This window comes from Hevea brasiliensis, chromosome 3 (genome assembly GCF_030052815.1).
Source record: "Hevea brasiliensis isolate MT/VB/25A 57/8 chromosome 3, ASM3005281v1, whole genome shotgun sequence".
NCBI lineage: Eukaryota > Viridiplantae > Streptophyta > Magnoliopsida > Malpighiales > Euphorbiaceae > Hevea > Hevea brasiliensis.
In genome coordinates this window covers 23405687-23425054 of record NC_079495.1, presented here as the reverse complement: position 1 = coordinate 23425054, position 19368 = coordinate 23405687, and the positions used below count along the sequence as shown (strand labels likewise).

The 19368-nt window shown below is 33.2% G+C and overlaps 1 protein-coding gene and 1 long non-coding RNA gene across 2 annotated transcripts; one reads left to right on the top strand and one right to left on the bottom strand.

Moving 5' to 3' along the window:
- Positions 1–6580: 6580 nt before the first annotated feature.
- LOC131178657 (uncharacterized) lies at positions 6581–7488 on the top strand. The gene is made up of 2 exons (XR_009147596.1): positions 6581–6822; positions 6983–7488. It is a non-coding gene; the product is annotated as an uncharacterized LOC131178657 (long non-coding RNA).
- Positions 7479–8939, bottom strand: LOC110652529 ((S)-hydroxynitrile lyase-like). The gene is made up of 3 exons (XM_021808135.2): positions 8549–8939; positions 8302–8430; positions 7479–7925 (listed from the first exon to the last, which is right to left on the bottom strand). Exons 1-3 carry the CDS (start codon positions 8906–8908, stop codon positions 7629–7631), a joined length of 786 nt encoding a protein of 261 aa, XP_021663827.2. The 5' UTR covers positions 8909–8939; the 3' UTR covers positions 7479–7628.
- Positions 8940–19368: the final 10429 nt, after the last annotated feature.

The window sequence follows — 19368 nt, the reverse complement described above, 5'->3', positions numbered from 1 at the left end:
GTTCATTTGGTCATAACTCTCTCTATACTGGTCCAAATGACCTAAAATTTTACCCATTGAAAGTTTAGACATAGGGCTACACTTTTCATGAAGACCACTTAACCCAGTTTTGCTTTTAACAAATTCAAATTGTTAGCACAAGTTGGGTCAGTGAAACTGCCAACCCAGAAAATGACCAAATGAACAGTACGTGTTCATTTGGTCATAACTCTCTCTATACTGGTCCAAATGACCTAAAATTTTACCCATGGAAAGTTTAGACATAGGGCTACACTTTTCATGAAGCTTAACCTAGTTTTGTCTTTAACCAATTCAAATTGTTAGCACAAGTTGAGTCACTAAAACTACCAATCCGGAAATTGTCCAAAATACTGTTCCTTTGGTATGCTTGACCAGTTTTGGCAAAAATGCCATAACTTGGTCTCCAAAGCTGCAAATTGAGTGAAACTAGTGCCAAAAGTTTTATAAGACATAGCACAACAATTTTTATGTTATGACCAAGCTCTAGAAACCATTGCATCCTAGGGAAAATATTAGCCAAAATTAGGAATTGAAATCTAGAAAATGTTAAGTTGAACCCAGAATGCCATTTGATACCTGTGTGTTCATTTGGCCATAACTCCCACTAGGAAATTCCATTTGAGATGTCCAATATGATCTGGAAACATGACACTTAGGGTTACAACATTGATTTAGACACCTTTGCCAAATTCTAAGTGTAAAGACCCTAAAAAGAAGGTCAAACATACTGCCCTGAAGTTGGTTATTGCCCTTATAGGACTGAGAGTCCAGGTTAATACACTGACTATAACTCACTATACCAAGCTTGAAAAATTATGAAATTGTACTTGGGAGTCCCTAAGACATAGAGGAACATGTCTTGTGAAGGAACCTAAGTCTAAAAATGTAACAACCCGATCCTTCTCCAGTTAGTATTGTCCGCTTTGGTGGAGTTCAATCCCTTCGCCCTGCAGAGCTAGGATTCGAACCCATATCACCTCACGGATTTGCTTCGCCTCTTACCAATTGAGCTGCAGCTCAATTGGTAAGAGGCGAAGCAAATCCGTGAGGTGATATGGGTTCAAATCCTAGCTCTGCAGGGCGAAGGGATTGAACTCCACCAAAGCGGACAATACTAACTGGAGAAGGATCGGGTTGTTACAATTTGGTATCAGAGCTGGACTCCCTCTAGTACGGTGTGTGGTGCGAGTACGCACCAGGCGGAAGCTGGTGGGCTTGTCACGACCCAGGGATGGGGTTGGGACGTGCTTGTTCAACCAGCTACGCACTGGGGTGGAAACTTCGTGTCCCACATCGGAAACGGGAAGAAAAGATTTGGGCCATATATGTGGGAGCCTTCCTCACCTAGTCAGCGCGCTTTTGGGAATGAAACCTCCCAAGGGACAAATCCGTGAGGCCCATGGGCCAAAGCGGACAATACTAACTGGAGAAGGATCGGGTTGTTACAATTTGGTATCAGAGCTGGACTCCCTCTAGTATGATGTGTGGTGCGAGGACGCCTTTGCGGAGCCAGTGGGCTTGTCACGACCCGAGGATGGGGTTGGGACGTGCTTGTTCAACCAGCTACGCCTGGGTGGAAACCGTGTCCCACATCGGAAACGGGAAGAAAAGATTTGGGCCATATATGTGGGAGCCTTCCTCACCTGGTCAGCGCGCTTTTGGGAATGAAACCTCCCAAGGGACAAATCCGTGAGGCCCATGGGCCAAAGCGGACAATACTAACTGGAGAAGGATCGGGCTGTTACAAAAAATGACCATAAAATGATCAAATGACTGGTCAAAGTTTATTGACCAAGAATTATAAATTCTGGATAGCTTAGAGGCAAAGGGACCAGTTATGGTATTATGACCATAACTTGAGTTCTATAACGCCAAATTTAGTGATTCAAAAACTGAAATTCAAGTTTAAACATAGAGGAGCAATTGTTATGAAGAAAGTGTAACTAAATAGACATCCTAACCTAGTCAAATTCCTAGATAAAGATAACACATCAACATGAATCTAAAGAAATGTTCATAGGAAAAGTGCTATATATGATAATTAAAATACTCATAAGGAAAATTAAATATTAAAAATGATATGAATATGTAAATTCGGACTAATGTCCTATTAATATGAAATTAATGGTACTAATGAACAGTACTAGAAAATAGTAACAGTGAATAGTGCTAAATTAATTAAAAATGTTTAATTGCCCATAGTATACCTAGACTTATTTATTTAGTTTGGATAAATTGGTATATCAATTAGGGACTATAGATAGCAGTACTGCCTACCGAGAAAATCATGAACTGACAATATATGTCTGGTATGATTGTTCTACAGGCTATATGCCTACTTACTGGCCATTGTGCCTACTTTATTTCTGACTTTACAAAGCGTGGGTCTCTGCCCGATTGGCCTCGTGCTGACAGGATGTATCTGAGGTAGACATATGGCTGTCTAACCCGTATACTCCCGTGTATCTAGCTTTTATAATTTGTTATAGGTTTCTTGGGCACTGATAAAAAAATTAATTAAGACTTAAAATACAATAAGTAATCATAAAAGATCCCGAAAATGTTAATTATTTTCAAAGAGCAATAAAAATGTAAAAGACCCAGAAATTATGAGTTGCATATATTGTTTCAAATTATTAAATTATTATTATTATAAATTATGTACCACTAAGCGTTATGCTTAGCGCGTTGGTTTTCCATCGCGTAGGTCGGAGATCGATCCAAGAATCGCGTATTGCAGCAATAGTGCACCGACAGAGCTCGATCGGATCACATCCTTGTCGAGTCACCTCACCAGTCTTTTGTAATTTGGTAGAGCCCATGTATAGACTAGTATTTTAGTTCATTATGTTTAGTCATGATGTAATTACTAGTTTATGATGTATTTCATTTTGGACTTGAAATGAAAACTTATAATTTATTATCTATGAATTTCTATATGAATGCAATAGATGACACTTCATTTTGAGATCTCATAAATAGTTGTGAATGATATGATAAAAGAGAATATGATATGGAAATATGTGGGATAACTAAGAATATGTTAACACGTGATAGTGGAACCCGTCAGATGCCAATAAAACAGAGGAGGATCTGTCCGGGTCTCCATAAAAATAAGATATATATAAAAAAAAATTCTACACATTAATTACCTGATTTAAATGACATTAAAATTTACAATAGACATGAGAAGACAAGATAGGGTGCTCCGGCACCGAATGTGGCACTTCTTGCTCGGCTATACAATAGACGGGTAAGGGGCATCACATTTAGTGATACCACAGCAGAGGTTTAGGCGGTCCTAAATCTGAAGAGACAGTTTTTGCAATATTTCACAAGAAACAACTTATTAATTTATTCTAGAATATAGCAGATATCCACCAAGATATTGCAATTCGAATAAGTAGGATATGTAATAAAGACCACGTGCACCAGAAAATATCCTGCACGGCCTTGGTTAGATTTGAATTGGAGGTAAGTTATAGTCCAGCCTTTTTCAATTGTTTTTAAAGTTTAAAGGACTTAATCATTTGTCTCCAAAATAGTAAAAGAGTTTATTTGATATATTTTAAAATATAAAAGATTATTTTATCATTTTTATAATTTAATGGGCTTATTTGGGTAAAAAAAAAAAAAATTTGAAGGCTCATTTGACTGATGGACCAAACTTTAAAGGTCTAAATAAGCCTTTTGTGCAAGTGCGCGCGCGCATGCATACACACACATATATTATCTTTTTTACATACTTTACATATTGTTTATTCTCATACGCACTCCTGATTTAATTTTCTTTATATGTAATCTTAGAAAAAAAATTACTTGCTAATTAATTAATAAATCTTAAAACTAATTGAAATTTTTCTTCAAAGTAAGTGTAATAATTAAAAAAAGATTAAGAAAATTAAAGTAAATATCTAAATTTAAAAAGAAAAACTATGCAAACATTTAAAAAATGCTTCATTACATTCTAGTTGAATATAGTAAAGTAAACAACATGCATATTTATATATCAATAATATATTTTATTTTATCTAAGCAAGATACGAAATATCCATTACAATACTTTTTCTGATACTTTTTCTGATCCATTAAAATGGCTGCCTCACGACAGCTGGACAGATGTAAGCTTATACCAAGTCCATGCACCATAGCATACGGTATGAATAAGAACAAAATGAGAGACTGCCATTTTTCTGATACTATACCTAACTCTTTACTCTGCTTTTCTCTACGCGGGTTGCTTGCATGTGTAGCTATTTATAAAGGAAAATTCTTATAGCTTTTGTGAATATTACAGGCTAAATTATATAAACGGTACCTTAATTTTAGGATATGTAACAATAAGGCACCTAAACTTTAATCTGTGATACGAAATCCTCTGATCTCCAATTTAAGTAACATAAACCCCTCCTCATGAACTTCGGTAGCTGGTTTTATGTTATTTATGCTAACGTGACATTTATCAAACTAAAAAATTATATTTTCATCGACTGATAGCATCAAGTAAACAAACTATAGGTTACTAAAATGTCAATATGTGCAATTTTAATTATCGTGACTACAGGTAGATAGAAAACAAAATTAAAATTTTTTCCCTCGATAAGTGTCGAATCAACAGACAAAAAATATAATTTTAACATGACAACTGCGTTGTCGGCAAAAATAACCTAAAACTGGCTACTGAAAGTCACAGAAAGTTTTTTATTACTTAAATTAAAGATTAAAGAGTTTTGTATTGCAAATTGAAGTTTAGGTACCTTACAGTTACATACTCCTAAATTGAGGTATCGTCTGTGTAATTTATCTGAATATTACGTTGTAATATTTTCAATTTCATTTTGTCATTCTTATCTTATTTTAAAAAAATTATCAAATTTGATTATCATCGGTTGGATTTTAAAGTAATAATTATTCAAAATTTTCATTTGTATGAATTTTATTCTTTATATATATATATTTTTTGTTGCAAAGAATGTGCTAACTGGTGGGTCTTAATTTTAATATTTTAATTTTTTTTAATTAATTAGTTGGTATCCCACCCCCCATCTTGTACATATGGATAAGACTAATTCACGCTTGAGCCAAGAATGATATTCAGGTAAAACCTCCCAATAAAAATGATTCTAGAATTTAAACTCTTAACCTTATAGATAAAATCTGTTTTAGATCAGCTCTATACCAATGATTCAACTGCTTGTTGTATTATTTTAATTATTTATAAATAGTTCTTTTATCAATTTTTATATCAAAATCACTTTTTTTTTCTTCAAAACTTTTTTTTAACAGAATTTGGTTGATTTTATTTGTGAAATATGACAGCCTTCATCCTGTCTTTTTTCGCTTGTTATCGGGATTCTTCTTGGTAGATTCATCTTGTATCCTTCTTCTTTTCTTCTAAAAATAGTATTTCGAGCACTTGTCAACGGAACATTTTTACAGTAGTTTTTTAAAATAGAATATTTTTTTTTTTAACAATTATATCAATTCCTTCATACTTTTAACAGGTTTTGCTTAAAAAAAAAAAAAAAAAAAGAGGCAAACTCAATTGAAAAAGACAATTAGGCTTGATAGCAATGAGAACCACACCTTACTTGTACCCGTTCAGGACGATGTCAACATCATATCCCAAATAACTAAAGAAAATGTAGGCCATGCAACTAGTTGGTTCTCCACAGCAATGAGAACCACACCATACTTTTAAAAGGCAATGCAACTAGTTGGTTCTCCATCCAGATCAATCTATTGCCTGCCAACAATATGTAGCTAAGCACATTCAAATTGTGATGAAAATACATGTTTTTAGAACCTAACTAATTATTCAGGAATCAACTCGGCATACTTACTTAAAAATAAAATAAAATAAATATATTAATTAGGTCCTCACAATTTGGTTCAGTAGTAACATAAGTGTATTAAATTTTTTGAAATCAAATAAACTCTTTAAATTAAAAAAAAAAGTAAATAAACCTTCTAAATTTTAAAAAATTAAATTAAATAAACTCTTTGGGACAAATAAGACCCTCAAAATGAAAAAATATATCAAAAATGATTTTGCTTCCAATTAACATCTTTTCTTCATGTTCTACCTAATCTCCATGTAACTAACTTCCTTTTGGTGATATCTATGAGTTTACGTGCTTTTAGCGATATCTATTAGTTTATGTCGCTTGCTCACCTCCATACTCAAAAGGTCAAAACTTTGCTTTCGATAGAATAATCAAAATTAGATCATAATTAGGTTGATGACGGTAATTTTGACAAAGGCGACGAACACATAGAGACACTTTTTGAAATGTTTGACAAGAAATAACCTATTAATCCATTCTAAAATGCAGGAGATATCCACTAGGATATTGGAGTTCCAATACACAGAATATGTGATGAGGACCCGTGCACCAGAAAATCATCATGCATGGCCTTGGTTATATTCTAGTTGGAGGCAAGTTATAGTCCTTTTTTTTTTTTTTGTAAGTTGCTTTTAAAGGTTAAAGGACTTAATCATTTGTCTCCAAAATAGTAAAAGACCTTATTTGATATATTTTTAAAATGAAGACTTATTTGATATATTTTGTTCAATAGATGTGAAGCACATCTTGCGCACCAGCCCCTAAACCTACTCTATTTTTGTTGGCTGCTGCATAATATGGGCGTTCTTGTTACAGTCGTGTCAACACTGTAGGAAATATTAACCAAGGAAGGAAAGGAGCGAAAAGAAGATGAAGTTCAGGCCATTGAGAACAGAAATTTTCAGAAGAGGAGCTCAAAGGAAAGAGATTATTAGATTTCTTGATATTGCATTAGGTAAGCTTGCCAACCTGAAATACTTGGCTTTAAAGTGATGGGAAAGTAGGATTTCCATTTTTATCATAATGGGTGCCAGAGTTTTCAAGTGTTCCTGCAATGAATGAAAACTTGCCTCTTCATGACAAGCTAGTTAACAAGTTTTGTGCCCAACTTGCAGCAACATCTAACAAATGACCGATTCGCTGGCAATGTTGGAGCACTGTAGATTGAATGGTCATGTAGCTTTCTTCTAATTGTTAGCTATGTTCCATTTGTTTTGGGCCTTTGGCGGTGTCCTCATGTGAGGATGTGTTAGGGAATGCTTATTTGTATGGTTGTAGTTTAGATATCTGCCATTGCCTTATTTCCATTTTCTTTAATAGAACTTTCATCGTTTATAACAAAAAAATAATAATAATAATAATAAATGGTAATTATTCTTTCAAAAAATATTTTTCTTCATTATTTTCTATGAGGCATGATAGCAACACATTATCTATGGTTCGTAATTCATAAATGAAAAAAAAAAAACATGGAGGAATATGCAGAATACAAAGAAACAAAGTTTAATCGATACCTTATATTTAATTGAGATTAATAAAGTTAAAACAAAGCATAAACAACATAAAAACAATTATTTTGGGGAAACAAACATTACGTTTGATAGACCATAATACAATAAAATACAATCAACTTTTCTTTTTATTGAATTAAATATAATATTTGATTGCATTACATATATTATGGTATACCAAATAATCTTTTTCACGTGAAAACGTGAGATAATTTATTTATAGTTGCACCCACACATAATAATAAATGATTCAAAGGCAAACATGATGCATATATGTATCAGCCACCTCATTGAGAATCTGAGCTAGCTCATTAGTCTTTGAAAGCATCAACTTTTGATCTCCACCTTCGATCTTATAAACCTTGTCTGGTTTGTAGTTTTCTATTTGCCAACTGTGAAAGTATGGTTTAAATATTTCGTCTGAGTCGGTATACACATAAATTCTCTTAATCGATCCGTATCCCTCCTTAGTGAATTTTTCCCGTTTAGCTAAAATACTTTGAAATAATGATCCCTTCCTTAGCAACATCGTTGCCAGCTTACAATCCTTGAAGGAAAAAAGGAAAACATATCAATGAAAATTTTTATCAGAATAAATTAAGATTAAAGCAACTCTTTCTCAAAAAGTTTTTGCTTATATTAGGAGAAATTATTCTATGTAACCGTTGTACATACAACTATGATGAGATTCACATGAAACCTATCAAAATCAATGGCTATAACAAAATCGTTACACATGCAATGGTTGTAAACTAAAATTTCCTACATTAGGATGTTTTTGCACCCCGCCAATAAAAGCTACCAATATGTGTTTATCTGTAGAACTTACAAAGATGGATCAAATTTAGGTCAGTTTTTCCCACTCAAAAAATAATTGGTGCATAACATCATATAACTGAAATTAACCCTAATAGAAGATATACCTCGGGAGTGCATGCCGTAAATACATTCTCACTTAAAAACTTGAAGCCCATTTTCCATCCAGTTATAGTCTCGGCCTTGTTAACGTACGTAAAAGGTACGGTGTCCTTTTTGGGAATGGCCATCATATGCTGTGTAATAACACGAGAGAAACAAAGCAAGCAAAAAATTAATTTTCTTTAATAATTTTGATTTGAAGACAAACAAATTAGAGCAGATATTGAGAGAAATTAGGTTATGTCTACGAACCTTATCCAAAGCATAAGATGGGCTGTGATCAGTGTCCGGCATTAGTCCATTGACGAAAACAACAGCTGCAATCTTTTCTGGGTATTTATCAGCAGCAATAGCGACATTAAGGCCTCCACAGCTCTCTCCTACCAATATCACCTTTTCTCCTTCTGGGAGTGATGCCATGAACGTCAATAAGGGTTCAGAGTACTCATCAAAGGATCCAATCTGCTCAATTTGCCTTGGGTCAATACCACTGGCTGCAAGGTCCAATGCAGTGACCTTGTGGCCAGCTGCCTCAAGGACAGGTGTGAGCTTATACCAAGTCCATGCACCATAGCATACGGTATGAATAAGAACAAAATGAGAGATTGCCATTTTTCCGAAAATATATCTAACTCTTTACTATGCTTTTCTCTATGCAGGTTGCCTTGCATGTGTAGCCATTTATAGAGGAAAATTCTTATAGCTTTTGTGAATATTATGGGGTAAATGATACAAACGGTACCTCAACTTTAGGGTATGTAAAAGTAAGGTAGGTAAACTTCAATTTGTAACAGAAATCTCACCCTACCCCTCCTCCCCCCAACAAGAATCTCAGTAGATAGTTTTTATGTTATTTATGCTGACGTGACATTTATCAAATTAAAAAAAATTATTTTGATTAACTGATAGTTTCAAGTAAACAAATTATAGGTTACTAAAATGTCAATATGTGCAATTTTAATTATTGTAGATATGGGTAGATAGAGAACAGAATTTTTTTTTTTCTCGGGAAGTATAAAATTAATAGAGAGAAAATATAACTTTTAATATGACAAGTGTCTTATCAGCAAAAATAACCTAGAAACTGGCAACTAAATATCATGGGAGTTTTCTGTTACTTAAAATAGAGATCAAAGGGTTTCGTATTGCAAATTGAAGTTTAAATACCTTACTGTTACACATTCCTAGGTTTAAGTTTCTAGGAAAATTTTTTTCATCAGTGGCATTCCACAATACATATGGATGAGACTAATTTACGCTCGACCCGAAAATGGTATTCAGGTAAAGCCTCCCAATAAAAATGATTCCAGTATTTAAACTCCTAACCTTATAGATAAAATCTATCTAAGATCAGCTATACGCCAATTATTCAGCCGCTTATCGGTATTATTTTAATTATTTATAAAGAGTTCTTTTATCAAATTTTATATCAAAATCACTTTTTTTTTTGTTCAAAACTTTTTTTTAACAGCATTTGATTGATTTTCGTCGTGAAATATGATAGCCTTCGTCCTGTCTTTTTAGGCTTGTTATGAGGATTCTTCTTGGCAGAATCATCTTCTATCCTTCTTCTTTTCTTAATAAATTTGTTCTAAAAATAGTATTTGAGCACTTGTTAACATAACCTTTTTATTACAGTATTTAAAAAAGGATTTTTTTTTTTTTTTAACAATTCTATTCATCAATTCCTTTATACTTTTAATAGGTTTGGCTTATCAAAAAAAAAAAAAAAGGCAAACTCAATTGAAAAAGACAAATGGACCAAATTATTTGCCCTAATAAGTGCAACCAATTAGGCATGAAAGCATTGAGAACCATACCATATTTGTATATGTTCAGGACGATGTCAACATCATATCCCAATTAACTAAAGAAAACGTCGGCAATTGTGATGAAAATACATGTTTTTCGAACTTAACTAATTATTTAGGAATCAACTCAGCATAGCTACTTAAATTAAAATAAACATACTAGTTAGGTCCTTACAATTTGGTTCAATAGTTACATATGTATATTAAATTTTTTGAAATTAAATAGACTCTTTAAATTAAAAAAATTAAAATAAACCTTTTAAATTATAAAAATTAAATTAAATAAAATCTTAGGGACAAATAAGCCCTTCAAAATTTAAAAAGATATCAAATAAGATTTTGCTTCCAATTGACATCTTTTCTTCATGTTCTACCTAATCTCTATGTAACTAACTTCCTTTCGGTGATGTCTACGAGTTTACATTCTTTTAGTGATATTTATGAGTTTGCGTCGCTTGCTCGCCTCCAAAATCAAAAGGCCAAAACTTTGCGTTTTACAGAATAATCAAAATTAGATCACATATCATAATTAAGTTGATGACGGTAACTATGACAAAGACGATAAATCTGAAGAGACAGTTTTTGCAATATTTCACAAGAAACAACTTATTAATTTATTCTAGAATATAGCAGATATCCACCAAGATATTGCAATTCGAATAAGTAGGATATGTAATAAAGACCACGTGCACCAGAAAATCATCCTGCACGGCCTTGGTTAGATTTGAATTGGAGGTAAGTTATAGTCCAGCCTTTCTCAATTGTTTTTAAAGTTTAAAGGACTTAATCATTTGTCTCCAAAATAGTAAAAGAGTTTGTTTGATATATTTTAAAATATAAAAGATTATTTTATCATTTTTATAATTTAATGGGCTTATTTGGGTAAAAAAAAAAATTGAAGGCTCATTTGACTGATGGACCAAACTTTAAAGGTCTAAATAAGCCTTTTGTGCAAGTGCGCGTGCGCAAGCACACACACACATATATTATCTTTTTTACATACTTTACATATTGTCTATTCTCATACGCACTCCTGATTTAATTTTCTTTATATGTAATCTTAGAAAAAAAATTACTTGCTAATTAATTAATAAATCTTAAAACTAATTGAAATTTTTCTTCAAAGTAAGTGTAATAATTAAAAAAAGATTAAGAAAATTAAAGTAAATATCTAAATTTAAAAAGAAAAACTATGCAAACATTTAAAAAATGCTTCATTACATTCTAGTTGAATATAGTAAAGTAAACAACATGCATATTTATATATCAATAATATATTTTATTTTATCTAAGCAAGATACGAAATATCCATTACAATACTTTTTCTGATACTTTTTCTGATCCATTAAAATGGCTGCCTCACGACAGCTGGACAGATGTAAGCTTATACCAAGTCCATGCACCATAGCATACGGTATGAATAAGAACAAAATGAGAGACTGCCATTTTTCTGATACTATACCTAACTCTTTACTCTGCTTTTCTCTACGCGGGTTGCTTGCATGTGTAGCTATTTATAAAGGAAAATTCTTATAGCTTTTGTGAATATTACAGGCTAAATTATATAAACGGTACCTTAATTTTAGGATATGTAACAATAAGGCACCTAAACTTTAATCTGTGATACGAAATCCTCTGATCTCCAATTTAAGTAACATAAACCCCTCCTCATGAACTTCGGTAGCTGGTTTTATGTTATTTATGCTAACGTGACATTTATCAAACTAAAAAATTATATTTTCATCGACTGATAGCATCAAGTAAACAAACTATAGGTTACTAAAATGTCAATATGTGCAATTTTAATTATCGTGACTACAGGTAGATAGAAAACAAAATTAAAATTTTTTCCCTCGATAAGTGTCGAATCAACAGACAAAAAATATAATTTTAACATGACAACTGCGTTGTCGGCGAAAATAACCTAAAACTGGCTACTGAAAGTCACAGAAAGTTTTCTATTACTTAAATTAAAGATTAAAGAGTTTTGTGTTGCAAATTGAAGTTTAGGTACCTTACAGTTACATACTCCTAAATTGAGGTATAAATGCTGTGTAATTTATCTGAATATTACGTTGTAATATTTTCAATTTCATTTTGTCATTCTTATCTTATTTTAAAAAAATTATCAAATTCGATTATCATCGGTTGGATTTTAAAGTAATAATTATTCAAAATTTTCATTTGTATGAATTTTATTCTTTATATATATATATTTTTTGTTGCAAAGAATGTGCTAACTGGTGGGTCTTAATTTTAATATTTTAATTTTTTTTTAATTAATTAGTTGGTATCCCACCCCCCATCCCGTACATATGGATAAGACTAATTCACGCTTGAGCCAAGAATGATATTCAGGTAAAACCTCCCAATAAAAATGATTCTAGGATTTAAACTCTTAACCTTATAGATAAAATCTATTTTAGATCAGCTCTATACCAATGATTCAACCGCTTGTTGTATTATTTTAATTATTTATAAATAGTTCTTTTATCAATTTTTATATCAAAATCACTTTTTTTTTCTTCAAAACTTTTTTTTAACAGAATTTGGTTGATTTTATTTGTGAAATATGACAGCCTTCATCCTGTCTTTTTTCGCTTGTTATCGGGATTCTTCTTGGTAGATTCATCTTGTATCCTTCTTCTTTTCTTCTAAAAATAGTATTTTGAGCACTTGTCAACGGAACATTTTTACAGTAGTTTTTTAAAATAGAATTTTTTTTTTTTTTAACAATTCTATTTATCAATTCCTTCATACTTTTAACAGGTTTTGCTTAAAAAAAAAAAAAGAGGCAAACTCAATTGAAAAAGACAATTAGGCTTGATAGCAATGAGAACCACACCATACTTGTACCCGTTCAGGACGATGTCAACATCATATCCCAAATAACTAAAGAAAATGTAGGCCATGCAACTAGTTGGTTCTCCACAGCAATGAGAACCACACCATACTGCAACTAGTTGGTTCTCCATCCAGATCAATCTATTGCCTGCCAACAATATGTAGCTAAGCACATTCAAATTGTGATGAAAATACATGTTTTTAGAACCTAACTAATTATTCAGGAATCAACTCGGCATACCTACTTAAAAATAAAATAAAATAAAATAAAATAAAATAAATATATTAATTAGGTCCTCACAATTTGGTTCAGTAGTAACATAAGGGTATTAAATTTTTTGAAATCAAATAAACTCTTTAAATTAAAAAAAAAAAGTAAATAAACCTTCTAAATTTTAAAAAATTAAATTAAATAAACTCTTTGGGACAAATAAGCCCCTCAAAATGAAAAAATATATCAAAAATGATTTTGCTTCCAATTAACATCTTTTCTTCATGTTCTACCTAATCTCCATGTAACTAACTTCCTTTTGGTGATATCTATGAGTTTACCTGCTTTTAGCGATATCTATTAGTTTATGTCGCTTGCTCACCTCCATACTCAAAGGTCAAAACTTTGCTTTTCGATAGAATAATCAAAATTAGATCATAATTAGGTTGATGACGGTAATTTTGACAAAGGCGACGAACACATAGAGACACTTTTTGAAATGTTTGACAAGAAATAACCTATTAATCCATTCTAAAATGCAAGAGATATCCACTAGGATATTGGAGTTCCAATACACAGAATATGTGATGAGGACCCGTGCACCAGAAAATCATCATGCATGGCCTTGGTTATATTCTAGTTGGAGGCAAGTTATACTCCTTTTTTTTTTTTAAGTTGCTTTTAAAGGTTAAAGGACTTAATCATTTGTCTCCAAAATAGTAAAAGACCTTATTTGATATATTTTTAAAATGAAGGACTTATTTGATATATTTTGTTCAATAGATGTGAAGCACATCTTGCGCACCAGCCCCTAAACCTACTCTATTTTTGTTGGCTGCTGCATAATATGGGCGTTCTTGTTACAGTCGTGTCAACACTGTAGGAAATATTAACCAAGGAAGGAAAGGAGCGAAAAGAAGATGAAGTTCAGGCCATTGAGAACAGAAATTTTCAGAAGAGGAGCTCAAAGGAAAGAGATTATTAGATTTCTTGATATTGCATTAGGTAAGCTTGCCAACCTGAAATACTTGGCTTTAAAGTGATGGGAAAGTAGGATTTCCATTTTTATCATAATGGGTGCCAGAGTTTTCAAGTGTTCCTGCAATGAATGAAAACTTGCCTCTTCATGACAAGCTAGTTAACAAGTTTTGTGCCCAACTTGCAGCAACATCTAACAAATGACCGATTCGCTGGCAATGTTGGAGCACTGTAGATTGAATGGTCATGTAGCTTTCTTCTAATTGTTAGCTATGTTCCATTTGTTTTGGGCCTTTGGCGGTGTCCTCATGTGAGGATGTGTTAGGGAATGTGTGATGCCCCTTACCCGTCTACCGTATAGCCGAGCAAGAAGTGCCACATTCGGTGCCGGAGCACCCTATCTTGTTTTATCATATCTATTGTAAACTTTTGATGTCATTTAAAACATGTATTCTATGTGTAGAAATTTTTTTTTTTTTATATCTTATTTTTGTGGAGACCCGAACAGATCCTCCTCTGTTTTATTAGCATCTGGCTGGTTCCACTATCAACTGTTAACATATTCATAGTCATCTCATATATTTCCATAACATATTCTCTTTTATCATATCATTCACAACTATTTATGAGATCTCAAAACGAAGTGTCATCTATTGCATTCATATGGAAATTCATAGATAATAAATTATAAGTTTTCATTTCAATCTCAAAGTTTAATTACAAGTCCAAAATGAAATACATCATAAACTAGTAATTATATCATGACTAAACATAATGAACCAAAATACTAGTCTATACATGGGCCCTACCAAAATACAAAAGACTGGTGAGGTGACTCTGGACAGTGGCAGATCTGGTCGAAGCTCTGTCCGAACACTACTGTGGCATTCTTTCTTTGTGATGGCTACTGATCTCCAGTACCTACGCGATGGAAAACCAACGTGCTAAGCATAACGCTTAGTGGTGTATAATTTATAATAACAATATTTAAACAATTGAATTAATATTTACAAATCATAAATTCTGGGTCTTTTACATTTTTTTATTACACTTTGGAAACAATTAAAATTATTGGGATCTTTCCTGTTTACTTATTGTATATTCAGTATTAATTAATTATTATCAATGCCCAAGAAACCTATAATAAATTATAAAAGCTGGATACACGGGAGTATACGGGCTAGACAGCCATATGTCTACCCTGTATACATCTGTCAGGCACGAGGCCAGCTGTCGGGCACGAGACCCGCTGTCAAGCTTGTAAAGCCAGAAATAAAGTAGGCACAATGGCCAGTAAGTAGGCATATAGCCTATAGAACAATCATACCAGACATATATTGTCAGTTCATGATTTTCTCGGTAGGCAGTACTGCTATCTGTAGTCCCTAATTGGTATACCAATGTAACACCCTCACCATAGGTAGTCCGTACAATTTACTGTTCCGACGACTCATATCTGTTCGGACAGTCAAAATGTCTGGAACTACACCTAAACTATAGTGAGGAGGCATAAATTAATGAAATAAATATTAAAAAAAATATATAGGAAAAATTTTGAGAAATAAAATAAAATTTAAAGAATTTATTAATTGGTATAAAAAAAAATAAAATAAAAATAATCCGATGAGCACCATGAAAGGCATTTTGGTCATTTCACCCCTAGAGGTGAATTTTGACTTAAATGTCAAATAAAAATTTGGAAATAGAATAATTAACATAAATTAATTTTATGAATTTGAATTTGAAAAATGAGAAGAGAAAGAAGAAGAAAAGAAAAGAAAAGGAAAGAAAAGAAAAGGAAAGAAAAGAAAAGAAAGGAAATAGATTTATGAAATTTAAAAAAAAAAATAAAGTACACATAAATGTATATAAATAGACACAAGAAGACAAAACCCCACCAACCATTCTTCTTCCTCTTCTCTCTTTCTCCTTGCCGTTCCCTTGCTCTCTCCCTCCCCACCATTTTTATCAAGCTTAAAGCTTGATTTCCCAAGCTTTTACTCACCAAAACCCATAGACCCCTTCACAAAAAATTTAGCCCACACCATAAGGAAGCTTTAGATACCCATAAGAAGAAGAAAGATTAAAGTTTGAAGTGGGTCACAAGAGGTTAGTGCACTAATCCCTCTTCTTCTCTTTATTAAACATGAAAAGCATATTTAGCTAAGCATAAATACCATTAAAACAAAAAGAAAATCTAGAGGAAAGAACCCTTGAATTTTTGACAGCCATGGAACTTGAAATTTATTGCTTTTAAGTGATGAAAAATGGTTCTATGAGAATGTGTAATTAGTTGAAATGTTTGGGTGTTTGATTGTGTAGTGTTTGTGTAAATTTGAAACTTTGAAAACTAGGGTTTGTGTAAATGTTGAGGACTTTGTGTAAGATGTTGAAATTGATCTATTGGGATGAGATTGTTGCTTATAGAAGTGTATTGCATGCAAATTGAAGTAAGGAAGTTGGAGGAGATTGAGTTTTGGAAGTGTCAATTTTCTGCAGGTTGTGTTTGTTGAGGGCAGTGTACATTTTAGGCCATAAATAAAATTGTGTGACCCCAATTGGTATGAGGCCAATTGGAGGTGAAACTAGACCCAAAATAGCCCATTTTCCATGAAGAAACCATGCCCCAATTCTGTCCAAAACTTGATCTAAATACTGCCCAAATTCGGATTTCCCTGCAACCCAACCCAGAAAATGACCAAATGAACAGTACATGTTCATTTGGTCATAACTCTCTCTATACTGGTCCAATTGACCTAAAATTTTAACCATGGAAAGTTTAGACATAGGGCTACATTTTTCATGAAGACCACTTAACCCAGTTTTGCCTTTAACAAATTCAAATTGTTAGCACAAGTTGGGTCACTGAAACTGCCAACCCAGAAAATGACCAAATGAACAGTACGTGTTCATTTGGTCATAACTCTCTATACTGGTCCAATTGACCTAAAATTTTAACCATGGAAAGTTTAGACATAGGGCTACATTTTTCATGAAGACCACTTAACCCAGTTTTGCCTTTAACCAATTCAAATGGTTAGCACAAGTTGGGTCACTGAAACTGCCAACCCAGAAAATGTCCCAAAATACTATTCCTTTGGTATTTTGTCCATAACTTGAGTTCTATAACCCCAAAGTCAGTGATTCAAAAACTGAAATTCAAGTTTAAACATAGAGGAGCAATTGTTATGAAGGAATTGTGACTAAATAGACATCCCAACCTAGTCAAATTCCTAGATAAAGATAACACATCAACATGAACCTAAAGAAAGGTTCATGGAAAAAAAAAATGCTATATAGGATAATTAAAATACTCATAAGGAAAATTTAATATTAAAAATGATATGAATATGTAAATTAGGACTAATGTCCTATTAATATGAAATTTATGGTACCAATGAACAGTACTAGATAATAGTAATAGTGAATAGTGCTAAATTAATTAAAAATATTTAATTGCCCATAGTATACCTAGACTTATTTATTTAGTTGGATAAATTGGTATACCAATTAGGGACTACAGATAGCAGTACTGCCTACCGAGAAAATCATGAACTGACAATATATGTCCGGTATGATTGTTCTACAGGCTATATGCCTACTTTATTTACGGCTTTACAAGCCTCGATGCGGGTCTCGTGCGACGGTGGCCTCGTGCACAGGGCGATATCTTGGATAGACATATGGTCATCTAACCAAGATACACCCGTACATTCAACTTTTATAATTTGTTATATGTTTTCTTGTGCAATGTTAAAAAAAAATAATAATAATTAAGACTTAAAATACAATAAGTAATCATAAAAGATCCCAATAATGTTAATTATTTTCAAAGTGCAATAAAAATATAAAAGACCCAGAAATTATGAGTTGCATATATTGTTTCAAATTATTAAATTATTGTTATTATAAATTATGCACCACTAAGCGTTATGCTTAGCGCGTTGGTTTTCCATCGCGTAGGTACTGGAGATCGGTCCAAGACCGCAGTGATAGCAGATGGTGAGTGCAGCGTGAGCTTTGATCAAATCGCCATTGTCGCAGTCACCTCACCGGTCTGTTGTATTTTGGTAGGGCCCATGTATAGACTAGTATTTTGGTTCATTATGTTTAGTCATGATGTAATTACTAGTTTATGATGTATTTCATTTTGGACTTGTAATTAAACTTTGAAATTGAAATGAAAACTTGTAATTTATTATCTATGAATTTCTATATGAATGCAATAGATAATACTTCATTTTGAGAACTCATAAATAATTGTAAATGATATGATACATGAGAATATGATATGGAAATGTGTGAAATGAATATGGACATGTTAACAGGTGATTAGTGGAATCCGCCAGATGCTAATAAATAAGGGAGGCTCTGTCCGGGTCTCCACAGAAATAAGATATAAAAATAAAAAAAAAATAAAAAAAAAATTTTTACACATAGAATACATGTTTTAAATGACATAAAAAGTTTACAATAGATATGATAAAACAAGATAGGGTGCTCCGGCACCGAATGTGGTACTTCTTGCTCGGCTATAATGTAGACGGGTAAGGGGTGTCACATTTAGTGGTATCAGAGCCTGGTTTAGGCGGTCCTAGACCTAGATAGATAGAAAGAAATAGTTGCATCACATGCATGGGCCTTTAGATAGAGTCGAGGTGACACTAATGCAGATCTGTTCTTTGTCTGTTTTATAGGATCGATGGCATCTGATCCTTCAGAGCACGGACCTCCAAGACCGATAGAGGAGGAAGTAGAGAGTCACGCACCTGCTCCTAGTCGAGGGAGAAGTGGCAGTAGAGCAGAGTCATCTCGAGGTACTGTGAGTAGGGCACAACAGGCCTTCTATGAACAGATGACACAGCTGTTCCATCAGTTTGCCGGAGCCATTCCCCAGCCACAGCCACCTCCACCTCCACAGCCACAGCCACAGCCACCTCCACCTCCACAGCCACAGCCACAGCCACCACCACCACCACCTGTACAGCCACCTCCACCCCCACAGCCGCAACCTATACACAGATCTCCACTAGAGAGACTGCGAAAGTATGGGGCAGTTGACTTCAGAGGTAAGAGGATGATGATCCAGTGCAGAGTATTGGCTGGAGAGGACAGAGAGGGTATTGCAGCAGTTGCATTGCACCCCAGAGCAGCAGTTGGAGTGTACTCTATCACTGCTACAGGAGGATGCATATAGATGGTGGGTGACAGTATCTAGAGTAGTACAG